The following is an 18288-nucleotide window of genomic DNA, read 5'->3' on the forward strand; positions in this document are numbered from 1 at the left end:
CTTGCCCACCCAACTTATGTCCAATCCATCTTTCAAGAAGTTTCTGAAATACTATTTCCAGGTTGTCTTGACCATGTGGTTAAGAAGAAGCCATTCTGAGTTTCATTCTCCTATATGGAATCCACTAGCTACACAAAGCCATTTATTTTTTTTTAATTTTTTAAAATTAGCTTTTTACTGGAGTACAAGTTGCTTTACAATGTTGTGTTAGCTTCTGCTGTACAGTAAAGTGAATCAGTTATACGTACACATAAATCCACTCTTTTTTTAGATTTCCTTCCCATTTAGGTCATCACAGATCACTAAATAGAGTTCCCAGTGCTAAATAGTAGGTTCTCATTAGTTATCTCTTTTACATATAGTGGACCAATCTCCAATTCGTCCCACCCCTACTACATGAAACCACTTGCTGCTGCTGCTGCTGCTGTGTTGCTTCAGTCGTCTCTGACTCTGTGTGACCCCATAGATGGCAGCCCACTAGGCTCCTCTGTTTCTGGGATTCTCCAGGCAAGAATACTGGAGTGGGTTGCCATTTCCTTCTCCAACATGAAACCACTTAGATTAACCAAAAATATATATATTTTTGGCCACGCTGCATAGCTTGCAGGATCTTAGTTCTACAACCAGGGATTGAACCCACACCCTCAGCAGTGAAAGTGCAAAGTCCTAACCACTGAACTGCCAGGGAAATCCCTAATTTAGCCTCAGTCTTACTAGTCACATTTTCAAGTACTTGGTAGTTACATATGGTAGTGGCTATACTATTGCACAGTGTAAATATTACAGGACACTTCCATTATTGCAGAAAGTTTATTGGATAGCACTGTGCTGCAGCCCATTTCCTCTCCCTCTTCTATACAGTCTTGGAAGACAATGTGGAAGAAATATAAGCTTTGAAATTAGATGCTTTTTAGCTTTTGAATATTGGACTTTAAAGTGACTATATGAAACTGTGTAAGTGCTCTGCACAATGCCTGTCAGAGGGTAAGTGCTCAGTGAATGGTAGCCATTAATACAATACTGCTTTCCCGAGTAATTCCAGAATCTCTAATTTTCCTTTTAGCAGTGTATACAAGAATCTGGAGAAGCAACAGCAAATGTTACTTCCTTTTCTGCAAGGCTATGTGGTATATTCGAAAAGTTATGGACTTTGAATTTATATAGACTTATTCAAACCCTCCTCTGCCACTTTATTATCTTAGGACCTTGAGCAAATTAATCTCTGGTGGTCAGTTTCTTCATCTGTAATATGGGAACAATAATATCTACACTGCACAGTAGTAATGATGATTAGAGATAATGTATGTACAATACTATGTCTCGCATATGGTAGGCATTCAAGAAATTTATTGTAGAAAGCAGGTACTAATAATTCACCTTATAGAGTGCCATGTACTCAACATAGTTGCATACTAAGTGATTGTTGCTGTTGGTAATGAAGGTCAGGCTAGTAAATCTTTTGTAGGATGACGTTTTGCATTGTTTAAAGAGTTTTCCCTCAATAGGGCTTTCTCTAGTATTCTTACAATGCAGCTAAACTAAAGTTTTTCTCTATGGTATTATTAATTCCGCTCATAATAGTTCTCTTAAATTTATATAAGGAAAAAATGAGTATTCACAATCATCAGGCAGGCTTTAATTTACCATTGTCATAGCATGAAGACACTTACGCAGTGGCATGCTGGACTGGAATTGCAAAGACTGGCATGAAGAACCGTCACCATCACTGCCACCAATGAAGGCTGCAGCTTAAAATTTTGCCCAGACAGCAAGTCTGAAATTTCTGCCTCCAGAGAAAAACTTAAAAAAAATCACACTATTTTTAAAAACAGAGATTTAGTGCATATATGAAAAATTGGAGGGCAGAAGGAAGGAGAAGGAAGCATTTTGTATCCTTAGATCCTCTTACAAATTCATGCTGCCATGAGAAGTGCAAACAAGAATTGAGTCACTCTTGTTTCCAGTAGTTGGTACTCTCTAAGTGAGAGCACATTTCAAGCAGTTGGTCTACCGGCTTGCTACGTCTTGTTCCTTCATCTGCTAGAATGCTTGTGGGTCTTTCTAAAATATCCTTGGAGGAGTAGGTGGAAAGTGGTGAATCAGTTTAGTATCTAGTCACTCCCCAGGAAAAAAAAAAAAAAAGAGTGACCAAGTAACCAAATAAAGAGAGCTATGAGTTCAATAACCAAGATCATCCCATGGCATGGATTCTGTTATCATTGAGCATAATTCCTTTATCTCTTAGAGACAATCAACCTTCAGCCAGGGGAGTGTAACCTTAAAACCTCATAACTCAGTTTAACATAGTGTTAAAGTTTGGGGTGATATTTGTCAGTGCTGGGGCTGATACAAACAGTCTGAGGGAACCTAGAACAAAGAGTGGTGGGTGAAGAGCATGTCACCTCTGTGCACATTTGTTTCCTTGATGAACAAGGAACTATTAGCTGCAGAGAAAGCATTATCTAGGTGAAGAATGATGCTGATTATTTTAGTTGCCTCTCCTGAAATTGTGGGGTAGAACAGAGGGTCTCAGTGAGTTAAGCAGCAGGTTTTTTACTGTGATGCTGAGGATTTTTTTTTAATTAAGTTTAATTTGGAAGTGTATATAGACACATAGCTCTTCTTCAACAGAAACCAGAAATCAATTTGAGATATAGACCTCTTTTTAACCTCTGCTCTTACTTCATTAAATCAAAAAGTTTTACAGTACTGAATCATATAAGACTTTAAAAAGTCTAAAGTCTTAAACAATTAGTGTTGGGTTAAACAACAGATTTTATACAAAGTTCAAGAAGAACTTGTTAATAAAACATCTGAAGGGGGAAATAATATATTCATTGAGCATGTGGCTTTCTGAAGGAGCATGCACCATCTTCAAATTTTAATTCTCAATAAATTTAAACTTCAATTGTGAACTTCTATATAAAATATTATTTCTAAATTCATCTTCTCAATAAAGTTGTTTACTACTTAACAGAGTCTTGTCATGTTATGTTTTAAATTAATAATTGCTCTCATTGACTCTAAGTAGAAATGTAACCTGTAAAGCATTAAAAAAAAACACTCACAATTTTAGTTTGCTCTTAAAACTACAAGTATTTTAAATTACATTTGTTATTTCAAAATATTTTTCTTTAATTTCACCATTAGGCAGAGTTCATGATATTATTACATCTTTAAATTAATTTATAACTTTTATAAAAGAATAACAATGTTAACTCTTCTTTGAATGCAGATTTTCTGGTTTTCGATGCAAACTTTTATTTTTATTTTTGCTGAATAAGTTTATTTTTATTATTTCTTTTCACATGTCTGGATCTGCTGGATTATAGACATATAATTTAAGTTAGCATCTTAGAAATCCAGGAACTTTCATACAACAAACTCATTAAAATATATTTCAGAATCTGACTCAGATAACAACATAAAATATCCACTTTTATCATTTAAAAAATGACCAGCATATTTCATTTTAAAAGGATAGTAAAAGTTTCTTAATCAAAAACCTCTTAGAGGTTTTTTACCACATGGATTTACTGCAAACTTGCTGTATCTGCCAGGCCAGTAAACCTGCCATCCCCTTTAGTCAATATCTCACATTGAGATGCCATGTTTTAAGAATCTTCCTGATCGGGTAAATATTATAGAATACATTCTTTTCTAACCCTATAGACATACCTTTCAAGGGCACATTTATAAGAGCTGGAAGGACTGAGGAAAAATAAAACCCACACTGCTTTTTAGAGTTTTAAAATATTCTTTATTGGAATTTCAATAATTCATTTAGCAGAGTGTGCAAAAATTTTTATAGAAATCTTTTCTTATTTTTACACTTTTGCCATATATTGAAAATCATATTTAATATGGTCTTATATCTTTTAGACTGAAAAACAGAATATGTTAGAATTTGTCAGTGATAGCTTGGGTAAGAGTTTAAAGAAAATTATAACTAAATCAGAACTCAGTTTTTACCTATTCCATATAGGAGAAATAAACAAAGTCATGAAAGTTTTTCCTAGTTCTGATTTCTGTAGTGCTAGACCAGGATCCCTGCAACACTCTGAACAGTGATTCATACTGTAACAGTCGTAACAGCAACACTAGTAACAATCATACGTGAACTGTAAAATGTGCTGTAAATACTAACTCAACTGTTAGAATTAACCTGTGCAATTCCAGAAATTTCTCCTTAACTAACTTCTTAAAAAGAGTATAAGAAACAACAAAAACGCTAAGGAAGGCCACCACCAGAAACAAAATGTAAACATCCTAAAAGTTTATAAATTTATGTACCTTCGCAAGTTAAGTCTGCATTTATTTTTGCTAGACATATTTAGTGTAGTAACCTAGCCTTCTTAACTAAACTGAAATTAATATCAATTTTTCCAACATTTGTGCTAAATTTCTTTGCACCCAGTATGCAAAGTCCTTATTCATACATGTACCTTTCTCTCTCGTTTAGATAAAGCTGAAACTTTTATATAGCTGAAAAATGTCTTTCCACTGGTAAGACAAGTTATATATATTGTCTCTTAACATGAAATGAAACATATCTTTTTAAAAGTTAATACATATTTAGAATTAAACTATATTATGATTTGATAATTTATCTGTGGAACAACTATAAAAGCAGTGAAAAGTTGTTTTTTTGGAAACCAGGATTTAAAAAAGTGAAAAAGATAGTAAGAAGTTTCTCTGGCTCCTTTTTATATAGCTGAAAAATGTCTTTCCACTGGTAAGACAAGTTATATATATTGTCTCTTAACATGAAATGAAACATATCTTTTTAAAAGTTAATACATATTTAGAATTAAACTATATTATTATTTGATAATTTATCTGTGGAACAACTATAGAAGCAGTGAAAAGTTGTTTTTTTGGAAACCAGGATTTAAAAAAGTGAAAAAGACAGTAAGAAGTTTCTCTGGCTCCTTTTTATGTCTTATCCTAAATTAAAAGGGTATTTTAAAGAATTCTAAATTAAGAGAGAAACACTTAAAAACAACATTATCAAATTTAAATAAATTTGTTATTCTTGAAGAAACAACATGCAAAGGATTTCACACAACAAGCTCCTTGAATTGACCTGGTGTTCCTTAGAAAAATTCAGAAAAAATTCTTGCTTTACAACTGAAAGCATTTGTAATATGGAGTGAAAAAGCAAGAAAGAAGTAAGTAACCTGCCTATTTTCAGCTTTAAAGATATGACAAGGAAAATAAAAATTATTTATAATGACATTTAATAAGAACTCAGATGAGGTTTTCTAGGAAAATCTCTTCTATCCTATACTTTGACAATGATCACAAAACTGCAACAAACCTTCTGACACCTCCTTATAGCTACAAAGCCAAATATTTGCAAACAGTTTCTATATTACAATGTATTAACTGTAACCATCCAACAAATTGGCTGTTTTAATTTCCCTAATTTTAATGCTAAAAGAAAGAATACAAAATCTTAAACTGATTAATGAATTTGAGTTAATAAACAGTTTTTCTAAAATGAATCTTTTTCCAGAAGTAAGAAAGCTACACTTAAAAGGGCTCTGTGAAAGTATATATGCTTAATTTAAAATCAATAGTTCAAAGAACATGTACCTAAGAGCAGTTGTAATTTTTTTGGTGACCAAACTAATTGAAACAGACACAGGTATAACTAAAGGCCATTATCTGCATCTCTACTCATAATTATAAGAATGTTCCAAAGTTTTAAAGAAACTCCACAATTTAGTGTGTCTCATGAAAAGTATGGCCTTAACATGAAAAAATCAGATCCAGCCTGAGAAACCTGACCACAGATTAGGAAATAGGGGTATATAAGATCCCTCAACCTGACTACAGATAAATCTCAAAAATGTTGTCAAATTATTGTTTTTCTAAAAGTGTAAAAACTAGACTTTTACTATGAAGATCCATAAATGCTTTGTTATTAAGAGATTTCATCTTTAGGTTTGTTAAATTTTGTCTTTAGATATTCAGAGGAGTGTCATACTAAAAATTAATAAATAGCTGAGATTAAAATTATATTCGTACATCTTAAGGGAGAAGCACATAAAGTGAATTAATTTCCCTGTTTGAAAAAAACAATTATCATCTCTTCAAATGGGGGAGAAAAAAGAGAATCAGTCAAAACTACCAGTTCTCTATTTAATATTTAAATCATTATGCTATTCTTACTTATTTCACCTGTGTAAAACTCTTTCTCATCTTGTTCTGCTATGTTTACGTCACTCTTCTCTTGTACTTCCTCAGTGAATATAATATTAAATCCTCTCTTTTAAAATTAAAAATATTTAATATTAAAAATCAGGTCTCTAATTTATTTCTAGAGTTCTTAGAATTGCTAAACAGGACCCCATTTTTTTTCATTAGAATGTGACTTGATCTCTCATAAAGGCAATCTACCTCAACCATTATTCAAGTTTTTCAAGTAGCTTAAAAAAAACTACTGAGGAGCAGTGTCTAACTTTAATCTTTTCACCTCCTGGATTGCCATGTAAGGCATATCATTGGTTCTTATCTCTAGACCAACTATTCCAAGGAAGAACAGAAATGTTACTTTTAATGGCCTCCTAGAAAAACAATTTTGTGCTACATGTAGAAGTTTTTTCCATAGGCAATACACTTGAATTCATCTGCATGCCAGTTCAATCTTCCCTTCATCTGTTTGCTACTTACTAGACATTTATGTAAATATATCTGAAATTCACAGAAGGAATGCTACAATAATATATTATAAAACTAATAAATTAATTTGTTATAGGAGATATAGGATATCTGTTTAAGTATGTTAGAAATGCTAACAATATCCATTTTTAATGAAAAAGAAAAAAGTACCTGCAAATTTGGTTTAAAATTCATATTCAAGCCTCCTTCATTTATTTAGGAATATAAACCCTCAAGATTATGGTTTTATTTGTCCTCCTCCTGACTTGTGTAATAAGCATATACTGAAATGACAGTTGTTAAGAAATTAATATCTTTTAGGTTTTAGGGCATTAATAAAAGAATAGGAACTTCTCAGATCTGAGTGTGTGTTTGTGCTCGAACATATATATATACATACACATATACAATATATATGTATATATATATGTGTGTGTGTGTGTGTAGTTTTTATATGTAGTAGTCTATAATTTTTAAATTCTTGGATTCACTCCCTATATTCACATATTGAGAACTTATGTATCTTATAGCCTTGGACATCACTTAAAACAAAACAATCCAGAAAAGTTCAGAAGTAATATTTTCTTTTACCACAAGAGGGGGCTAGAGAATTCTAATCTCTTCTAAGGTCTATAAAACCCTTTTAACTGCTACTTTATAGACATTCAATTACAACAGGCCATAATACATTAAGGCATTAAAATACACATATATCCCAACATATGCCAAAGCAAGCACTACACTAGTGTGCCCACCAGATGATCACTAACACCAACATCAAATAAACACTTAGGCGTCTTTAAGAGGTTTATATGAGATTTTACGCTTTAGTCAGCTCTTTTGGTTAGGTGAACCCTTCGGAATGGAAAATATCAAGGAATGTGATAAAACGCCCAAGAAGTGGAGAGTATGGCAGGAGAAGAGTGAAGTAAGGATTAAGAGAACTGAAATTTATGTAGTTTGGAAAAGTGAAGACTCTAGGGATGAATGTTCACAGTCTTTAAATATCTTCTAAAGGTAACAATATAAATGAATTAGGGGAATTATCCAGTCTCGGAAGATGGTATAGAAGAGAGCAATGGCCTGAAACTAAGGAAGGAAAAGTTTAGGTTAGACATGAAGAATAAATTAGTAATAATAGTTGGGCGGGAAATATGTCCTGCAAAGGAAGGATACAGAGCATAATGGCTATATTTGATAATTAATTAAATGAGATATTAGTAAGAATGATGTGAATTCATTAGGAGAGCTAGATTAGATAACTCAAGTGATTTTTTTCCCCTAAGCTGTGACAATCTCTAGGCCCAACTACGTACTTGGATATTCATAAATGTCTTTCAATGATGATAACGGTCATTTGTAGAAAGGAGTGCTCATGATCCCAGTTAACTCTATGTTTTTTTGATTAAAACAAAATCTGGAGTATTATTATGAAATAACATAATTACAAAATTAACCATTAAAATTATGCTTATCTCTTAGAGAATTCCATTAAAATAAACTATACCATACAAGCTATACCCTAACAGCTCATAGAAATGGGCCCACAAATAATTGGCTAAAGGTTTCTATAAGTGAAAATTTTCCATGAAGGAACAACTCCCCTATAAATCCCAGTTTTACAAGCCAGAGAAACCACTTTGTATAATATTTCCCTCTAGACTAATGTATCTGGGTTTAAGCTACTTAGGGCCTAACATAAAAAAGCCTGTCACTCAAAGTCAGAAAGGCAGTGTAGAGCATAAGTGTAATTATAGTTTATGAATTCAACAATCTTCCCATAGTAGACAATAATTTTCTAGATTAACATGTTTCAGCATCGTTTTAAACAGCATTACTAACATTTACTTTTTACTTGAAAAGCCAGAGTTCTATGACAAAGCAAAAGAATTTATGGCTAGAAGAACAAAGATCACCAAAGCATGAAGAAATCACTCTAAATATACACTTACATATATATATACAACAAAAATATATAAAACATAATATATATTAAGTATAAATAAAATTTATGCCTATATAAATTAAGTATATGTATCTACATACTTGGCCTGAAAGTTTTATGCTTAAACAAAATTCTTTCACATTTAAGTGAATATTAAACTTTGAGATAAAAATGGTCAATGGCTTTGCAGCTTGAAGAAGGATGGTCTGCCTTTGACTCAGTTTTATATATACACATATCAGATAACTATATTACATTAGCAACCAAAGCACTGTATATCATTTTGCCACCCCTGTAATGACCACACTACCAACTTCAATAATCACATACTAGGACTTTCATATTACCACTACACTCATTGACTCGTTTAGAATTTGGAGAGAAACAAAAAGTATTTGAGGCAATATAAAAAAGCTTAATCTCATCAGCCAAATCACTCACTTAAAAATCAACTATTTACATTTTAAAATGGCCACTGTTACTTCACTACTAATTATAGTAGAAGCTCAATAAATGTCGACCTTTCAAAGAATGGGCTTTTGCTCATATTGCCAGTGTGGAAAAAATTTCTCAAATCACGTTGGCTACAGCAAAGGCCAAATCTTATCCTGACTTTCGTTCAAACTACTGTAAGTCCAACCAACTGTTTTTTTTGTTTTTTGTTTTTTTCCCTGAAAACTCAGTCCTTCAAAATCAGCACTTGATTATGTACCATATACCTTATTGTGGGGGTGTTCAGTCTTCTCTCTTCAACTAGATAATTTACTTACTAACCAAAGGAATCGCACCTTATTACTTTTTGTATCCTCCACGCATCATCTAAATTCATAACTGAATAAGGGCATTCAATATAGGAATTCAATAACTAACTCTTCATTGGCAGTCTATTAAAATCTATAACATGGACAAAAAGGCCAAAAAAGATAATGAATTAGTTCTCTGTCAAGTCAATTCAGAAACTAATTGTATGCTATTCACAACTGTAATTGTCTGAATTTATGGAGCCCTTTGAAATTCTTTATAAAATACTGCCTCCAAATCATTCTGGGAAGATAACATACATAGGCCAGAGAGACACACATGTCTGAAGAACTTGACTAAAACTTCTGAAAAATAGCTTAATGCCCATGGTCAGGCAAAGCTATCTGGGTCCGCACTGAAAAGCATGCTGAGATCAGGCAGGTGAGGAAAGTACACAGTATGGGTCAGGGGAGGCTGTGCCCAGGTCTTGGTTTTCTTACTGATTCTGTCTTGCTGACCATAGGACCAGGCACTTGACCTTTTTAAAATGTAGTTTCCATTTTGGTAAAACAGAGATTAGATTGGGTGATTACCAAGTCTCTTCCATGTCTAAACTGCCATGGTTTTAATGTTAAAATGTGGGTTATGTTTGCAAGGAGTTTTTCCTAGTGAAAGAGGCATTATGGAAGCTATCCAACAATCAACACATGCGAGAGTGCTTTACTAAAGCACTGGACAGAAGGTTAGAGTTTAAATACGCACCAACAGCCCAAACATGCTTGGCTGAAGAATGAAAAATGAGTAGTTCATAGACAGATAATTGTTATTGTTTTTTTTATTCTACACAAAACATGTATAATCCTTGGTAATCATTTGTCTAAGTTATATAAATTACTGTCAACTTTGAAGCCCAGTTTGTCATCTTCATCTGTGATTTATACCAGACTATATAAACGACATGATGTCTTAGATCTAATAAGACATTTATCTTCATGAAGGAGGCCACTGCAATCCTGAGTGACAGCTTACTTACCCTTATCACAGTTAACTCAACACTGAGTCCTTAATTTCTCCCAATGATCTGAAATCTGATGGACTCACCTGAAGCCAACAGAGACTTGTTCAGAAATCTACCATGCTCATGAAAGTATGTGTTTTACAGTAGGAATTTATTCTTTGACTCTCAAAACACAGACATAAAAACCAGTTTTGTGCTCTTCCACAGTGTACACTCTAAATACACAGACATAACTTCTGTTAGGTTTGACAGGAGTCACATGCCTTACTAAAGAAAAATATACCTGCAAGCAATAAAGATAAAAGCAAATAACTGAAGAATAAAAATAAAATGAGATAAATGCTTGTTTGAATGTATGTATGTTTATTTATATAATCATATATGAAGAGGGACTATTTGAGTCACTTCTATTATTATCATATAATAGAATAAGAAGGTACTAACAACCCTAAATATGTTCATATAGTTTATGTAATTTAAGAAAAATACACACCAAGAATGTAATGTGCTTGACCCCATCAGTGAGAAGGAAGCAAATGGCTTGCTGTTTTTAGGCCATTAACTCTTTCAACCTACTAGGGTACCAATGACTGACTTGCAATAGCTTTCTAACATTCCACGTGAAGCAGCCATAAAACACACACATTTTCCTCCAAAGCTGTCAGCAGTATTCAGCCTAAGGTTTACCTGATCAGAGGGGTCACTTACCACTAATCACTGCACCATTAATTCACACATCCCATAAGTACTATAAGAAGTGCAGTTTATTTATTATGTGAAACAATATAATTTATATAGTAAAATCAGGCCTTACACACAACTCACAGCAATGAGGTCTCAAACTGGCTTGTGAACAAACATTTTTTTATCCTCACTGAATATAAAATCTATCAGGGGTGCTATGAGCAGACTTGCTATGGTTTTTCCAGTAGTCATGTGTGGAAAGTGAGGTGGACCATAAAGCAGGCTGCGCACTGAAGAATTGATGTTTTCAAATTATGGTACTGGTGAAGACTCTTGAGAGTCCCTTGGACAGCAAGGAGATCAAACTAGTCAATTCTAAAGGAAATCAACCCTGAATATTCATTGGAAGGACTGATGCTGAAGCTAAGGCTCCAATACTTTGGCCACCTGATGCGAAGAGTCACCTGATGCTGGGAAAGATGGAGGGCAGGAGGAGAAGGGGGCAAGAGAGGATGAGATGGCTGGATGGCAACACCAACTCAACGGACATGAGTTTGAACAAACTCGGGGAGATAGTGAAGGACAGGGAAGCCTGGCGTGTTGCAGTCCATGGTGTCGCAAAGCATTGAACACGACTGACTGACTGAACAACAACAAATCCTCCAGTTATCATTACAAAACATTAAAAAATGTTTTTAAGAAGTGTTAAAAATAAGGCCATAAAAAAAGATTTTATTTTAAAAATATTCTGGTTTTTAATATATCTTTCAGAAAAGGCATGGAGTTGAAAATGGCCACTACTGGTACATTAACAAGTCTACAATTCTTTTAAGTCAAGTAGCATGTGGCACCCCACTCCAGCACTCTTGCCTGGAAAATCCCATGGACGGAGGAGCCTGGTAGGCTGCAGTCCATGAGGTCGCTAAGAGTCGGACACGACTGAGCGACTTCACTTTCACTTTTCACTTTCATGCATTGGAGAAGGAAATGGCAACCTACTCCAGTGCTCTTGCCTGGAGAATCCCAGGGACGGTGGGCCTGGTGGGCTGCCGTCTATGGGGTTGCAAAGAGTCGGACACGACTGAAGCGACTTAGCAGTAGCAGTAGCAGCAGCATATAAATTGGCCTATAAAGGCTCTTGACTTAATCATTTTTACTCTTCTCCAATGGTGGTTACAGGTTTTTACTTTTCCAATTCTACTTTTCATTTTGCTGGAGAACAAGAATGCTTTATAACCTTTAACATCCAGATGTAAAAATAAGTTCGAAAAACATTCTTCCTCATTTCTTCCCAGATATATCTGACCAATACCGTTTATTACCTTTTCCTTAATTAGAAGGTAATAATACATGATACATAATATTAATACATTATTACAGATTTCTGGTTTCTTCACTTAAAATCATTTTATTTTTAAAATTTTTCTTCCAGAAGGAGTCACTATAACCTTTTATAGAACACTTTCCCTAACCCATCTTTAAAAAATTTATATATGTGTTGTTTAGTCGCTAAGTCATTTCTGGTTCTTGCAACCCCATGGACTGCAGCCTGCCAGGCTCCTCTGTCAATGAGATTTCCAAGGCAAGAATACTGGAGTGGGTTGCCATTTCCTTCTGCAAAAGATCTTCCCCATGCAGGGACTGAACCAGCATCTCCTGCCTTGGCAGGCAGAGTCTTTACCCCTGAGCCACCTGGGAAGTCCCGTATATACACAGGGGTTCTTTGTAATTATATATCCATTGTATATTTTGGACAATGAGAGCAATCAAATTTTGAGCTTCATAGTTGGCTGGCTTTTGTAGTTGCTGTATTGAATGCTTCATACTAAAAAAATTTTCCTTCAGTAGAGTAGAAACTATGTCTTCCTAAGTCTATAAATCTAAATTTTATTACTTGTTAGCAAGTTTTCATTCCTGATTATGGGGTTATGCTCTTGTTTGTAGGTAACTCTCCATAGGCTATAGCCTGACATTCTCAGACTGAGGGCAATTTACAAAGGAAGAGGGGAAGGAATTGTGATTAGGTAGCAACATGCTCTCATTTTTATGCATGGTTTAGCATGTAACCTTGGTTTTCATTTTATGCTGTGCACCTGGTCAGGTTTCTATATTCTTCTAGATCTCTTTGTAGTTTTCGCAAAAGCATGACCCAAACACGACACGCACCATGGCTATTGCTTCTCATCACTGAAGTTATGGCCAAATGGGTCAGACTGCGTCCTTGCATAACTGTACGTTTAGGATACTGATCTGGCTAGAGCTGGAAGGCAACCAAGCTGAAAAATTTTAGGACTGATCTTTCATTTTTCTAATAAAGATAAAAATTCCAAGTGTTTAAAATAATGTTACTATAAATAAAAATTTTTTTAATCTTTTGTTCCTCATGGATCACTGTAGCTATCTCATCAGTATTTATATCTGTCCATTTGTCAATGTATTAATAGTGTGTTTTCCCAATGAGATAGTCAGCTTCATGAGGGCAAGGACTGTGTTTGACTTTTTACTGCCTAATAGCTTAGCACAGCATTACCTTATAATCTCTAAATAAGTATTTGTTAAAATAACGAATAAATAGCATATCAAATGTTACTGTTCTCTATAATGGTGTAATCTAGTAAAATAGGATATAAAGTTTACTTAAAATTTTATAAGCATCTCTTTAATTTCACAAGAAATGTACATATCTTTATTTTTCAGGGGAAGGAAACAAACATTTATTGTGCCCATTATCCATCAGGCACTAGGCACTTTGCTAGATTCAATACTTTGCAGAAACATATCTTATCATCCTACAGTCAAATAAACAAGTCTATTCTTACCTCTACTATTAACAGTGACACTTTGGGAATTCTTTCAACTTTAATGTGCTTTGGGATTTTCCAGGTAATAGGTTTATCTCTCACTGTTAATCACTTTCTTTAACTTCAACTATTTTTAATGAAAACATTTTAAATATACTATTTCCACTTAGAGGTCTTTCTGGCTTACTTACTGTTCTCAGTTGTGTTTGGGAAAGCTGGAAATACTAAGTAAGTGACCTATGGATTAATGAGGTACTATTGTTCTAATTCTGTCAAGCATTAGATTGATCAAAAAGAAACAAAACAAATTTTTTGTTTTGCACTGTTAATTTTGTATAATTATTAATCAGCTACCAATGTAATTATTAAGCTTTCAACCCAAATGATGTTTTTAGTATAAAAACTTAGGTATTACTAATTGAGCTAGGATACAAAGCTCAAACAAAATAAACTGCTTCTGTGTGACTGAATCTATAGTTCTGTTTGGTGGTTATCAATTCAACGAAAATAAGAAAATACAAAATCACCAAAACGGCTAAATGAAATAAGAATTAATGACAAATTAAAAGGAGAAGGGAATGCAGGGATTATGAACACTTGGAAAATGCCAAAGTCAGAGGGAAATTTGGAAGAAAAATAAATACCAAGATCACAGACTAATAAAGAAAAATAAAGAATAATTTACCAACTTTACTCCCAATCCCTAAGTGAATGATAAGCTTCCAATTTAATATTCAGTTTAGTAGCATTTCGACATCCCCCCAGCACACACACACTGCAAAGGCACAAGAGAGACTTTGATAAGATAACCATGTGCATCAATGATGATCAAACCTTCTGTTCAAGTGGCCAAATGCCAGAAGAGGCACAGTGAACTCCCACCCCTGGGATATCTGAGCCTGAGCCAGAAACTGGCAGCCACCATGCCAAATTTTTTATATTCGTGTATCTTAAAAATTCATATATATTTTGCATGCCACTATATTACATACCAATGTGTTTCTAATATAATGTTTATAAGGGTTGAATTATTTAACTCTTCCCATTCCCAAATCTTCAAATAAAATGGATGTTCCAGGAAGATCTGCATTATGGTTCTTGTGATTTTCCCTTCCCCTTAGACAACATCAATATGGTCAGAGAGATGTGAGTATGGGTAAAAATGATATCCTATTATAATATGATAAGCTCAAGAGTCTCAAATAATCCTCAATATATCAATAATTCAATAATCATTAAACAATGCTCTTAATTCTCATGAACTTCACTGAAGCTAAAAAATATGAAAGAAGGTTAAACTGGGCCCTGCAATCTTAAAAAGGTCTCTTAGCTTTTCAGCTACAGTTCTTATAGAAAGATCGATAATGATGTCTTCCTGCTCCAATATGGAATTAGTGTTTCCCTAAGTACATTAACTTGAGAACTATTGAATTATCTAGGAGGATAGCACCACAATGAAACAAATAGTTGTTCTTTGCAAACGAGTGATTACCAATACAGAGAACCTTCTGAAGACTGCTAGATTGAGAGGCAAAGACCCCAGGACAAAAAGTATAAAAGTATGGTCATCCTAAAGACAGAAAGATGACACTCACCCTCATCCTGATAATCTGACAAAAAAGGTGCATCTGATGTAAAAGAAGGGCCAAGAGTTCCACTGTGATTATCATCGGAGCTGTCCTGTCCAAGGTAATTTTCAGGTTGGTCTCCCCCTGAGGGACAAAAAAGAAAGAAAAAAGGTCATACTTCTGACATCTTAATAAATGTCTTTGTAGATTCCTTCTAGAGGCCAGTGTTAGTCACTCAGTCGTGTCTGACTCTTTGTGACTCCATGGTCTGTCCATGGAATTCTCCAGGCAAGAATACTGGAGTGGATTGCCATTCCCTTCTCCAGGGGATTTTCCCAACCCAGGGACTGAACCTGGGTCTCCTGCATTGCAGGTAGATTCTTTTCCATCTGAGCTACCAGGGAAGCCCAGATTTTTTTATTTACCAAATATATACATATATATATATCTATTAACATAAGAGAAACATATAAATAATTTATAGAACCAACCTACTTGGATGGGAAATCTTCCATTCAACTAACTAGAATTTAGAAACTGTTAAAGTGAGGAGACCTTTTGCCACCAGAAAGAAATTTCCCCATCACACTTAAAATGAAAACATAGTTATAAAAATATCCCATTAATTACAGCCTTTACCCTGAATGCCTCTATTTCCAAATGAAATAGAATAAATTACACAAAGAGTTAAACTTCTATACATAATACAGTGTAGCAAGGTCAAGCGGAGAAGGCAATGGCAACCCACTCCAGTACTCTTGCCTGGAGAATCCCAGGGACAGAGCGGGGTGCGGAGCCTGGTGGGCTGCCGTCTATGGGGTCGCACAGAGTTGGACACGACTGAAGTGACTTAGCAGCAGCAGCAGCAAGGTCAAGATTCTTTCCTTTGTTAAAAAATAAGAGAAGTAAAATTTGGAGAGAATCTGGACTATTTCAATTTAAATCACTACTTGTTTTGCAATTTTAAGGAAGTTCTCTTTATAATTCTCGTTTATAGCCTATGCAACCACCTCTTAGGAAGTCTAAAAACCCTAAGAAGGTAATATTTGTTCTGCAAAATTGCTTTGATGAAAGGTAATGTATATACAATTCTGAATAAGGCAATTAAAATAATGCTAATCTCTTTTGGGAGTTTTTGACACACTAGTGGATTATATTTTGTAGAAGTGGCCCATGCTATTACAACACTTTAAAAGGTTTAGAAAGAAGATGTTACTTCATTCAGAAACCAGAAGAAAAGGCTCTGCACTGCAAATGGCTTTACTCAAAATCCCCCAAACAGAGGTACAGTCTGCTGATGAAAGGACACCAACAGCTGCTCAGTTCATTTCACAAACATGAAAAGGGGATTTTCAACTGAATTTAATATTATCTCAAATACTAATTTCCAAAGGAAATCACCAATGCTAATCTCAGTAAACACTGTAGAGTTTTGGCCCTGGATTTCAACTAGGGAGCAGTGAAACCGAACAACCTACATAGAATCTGTATTGCCTCACTTTAAAGGTTTATTTCCTACAATTAAACTAGAAGGATAGGGAGGATATAAAATGATTAAAAGTGGAAAGCTGTAGCCTTCTCTTTCCATAAATTAGATGATCATATCTAGATTCCTCTGCAGACACCCAATGATAGGTAGACGTCCATAACTGAGTTGAACACCTGCAGATACAGGACTTTAAAAATAAACTGTGGAGTTTGTTGTGGAGAATAAAAGTAAAATTAAAACAAACAAACCCCTCACACAACAGTCACTGGCTAGAGTGGGAAGAAATGCTGTGTTTTACTAGGTTACTTGATCAAGATACAAAGCTTATAGTTCTGCTAAAGTACTACTGAGAAATTTCTATTATAAGCAGAAAAATTCTCAAATACTGAACTGAGGGCTAAAATTCTCAAATTTTACATCACTGCAAATCCACTGAAATGATATTATCAAGGCAATCTAAATGTACAGCCTGGCAGGCAACCTGAAAGTGAGCTGTGAGGTTAAAGGAATTTAAAATTTTTGAGTCAAACAAAGATCCAGTGAAAAAGTAGTCATATGGGTTGCCAAGCAAAATTTAACATTTGTAGGACATAATGGACATTATTTATCAACTGTCACTCCAGACTCAAAGTTTTCTGCTTGCTCCAGAAATCCGACAAATCCACTCTTACATATTCTAGCAGTCTAGGCTTTTTTAAAAAAAAGCAAATCAGGAGGGGCTTTGCTTTGCTTTGTTATTTTAAATGAGCTTTTAAGTTTTGGAATAGTTGTGGATTTATTCTAAGTATTGCAAAGATAGTACAAGGAGTTCCTACATACTGTTCAACCAATTTCCCCAATGTCAACTTTTTACATAACTAGTATATACTTGTCAAAATCAAGAAATTAGCATTGGTACACTGCTATTAACTAAACCACAGACCTCATTCAGATTACACCAGTTTTCCCACTAGCGTCCTTTTCCTGTCACAGGATCCAATTCAGTTATATTTAGAGCTTCCATTTGTAAAGTATTATCCAAAATACCTGCCTGGATTTGGCATGCCTGGAGAATCCCATGGACAGAGAAGCCTGGTGGCTATAGTTCATGGGGTCACAAAGAGCTGGACACAACTGAAGTGACTTAGCATGCATGCATGCATTATTAACTTCAGATGGAAAAGTCATTTCCATGTGATTCCTATGGTATCTAAACATAGTTACTCCAGGTGAGTTTTTAACAGCTACCTCTGTGCTAAATACAAGACCATGACTCTGTAAAGTATACAACAACAAAGGTAAACAACTCAATGCAGGAAAAATAGAGCCTAGGTCAGTACTAAAAATGATTGCAGTGGGGGAAACATTTAAAAATATGTTTTACATCCAAGTGTAAT

General features: G+C 34.4%; 1 protein-coding gene across 1 annotated transcript in view; it reads right to left on the minus strand.

Moving 5' to 3' along the window:
* SKAP1 (src kinase associated phosphoprotein 1) overlaps nucleotides 1-18288 on the minus strand; it is a 308245-nt gene that overhangs the window by 195388 nt on the left and 94569 nt on the right. Inside the window, exon 4 of the mRNA XM_055576087.1 lies at nucleotides 15451-15567. Within this exon, the coding sequence (XP_055432062.1) occupies nucleotides 15451-15567 (117 nt within the window). The remainder of the gene's footprint in view (nucleotides 1-15450; nucleotides 15568-18288) is intronic.

Source organism: Bubalus kerabau, chromosome 4, assembly GCF_029407905.1.
Source record: "Bubalus kerabau isolate K-KA32 ecotype Philippines breed swamp buffalo chromosome 4, PCC_UOA_SB_1v2, whole genome shotgun sequence".
NCBI classification, from domain to species: domain Eukaryota; kingdom Metazoa; phylum Chordata; class Mammalia; order Artiodactyla; family Bovidae; genus Bubalus; species Bubalus kerabau.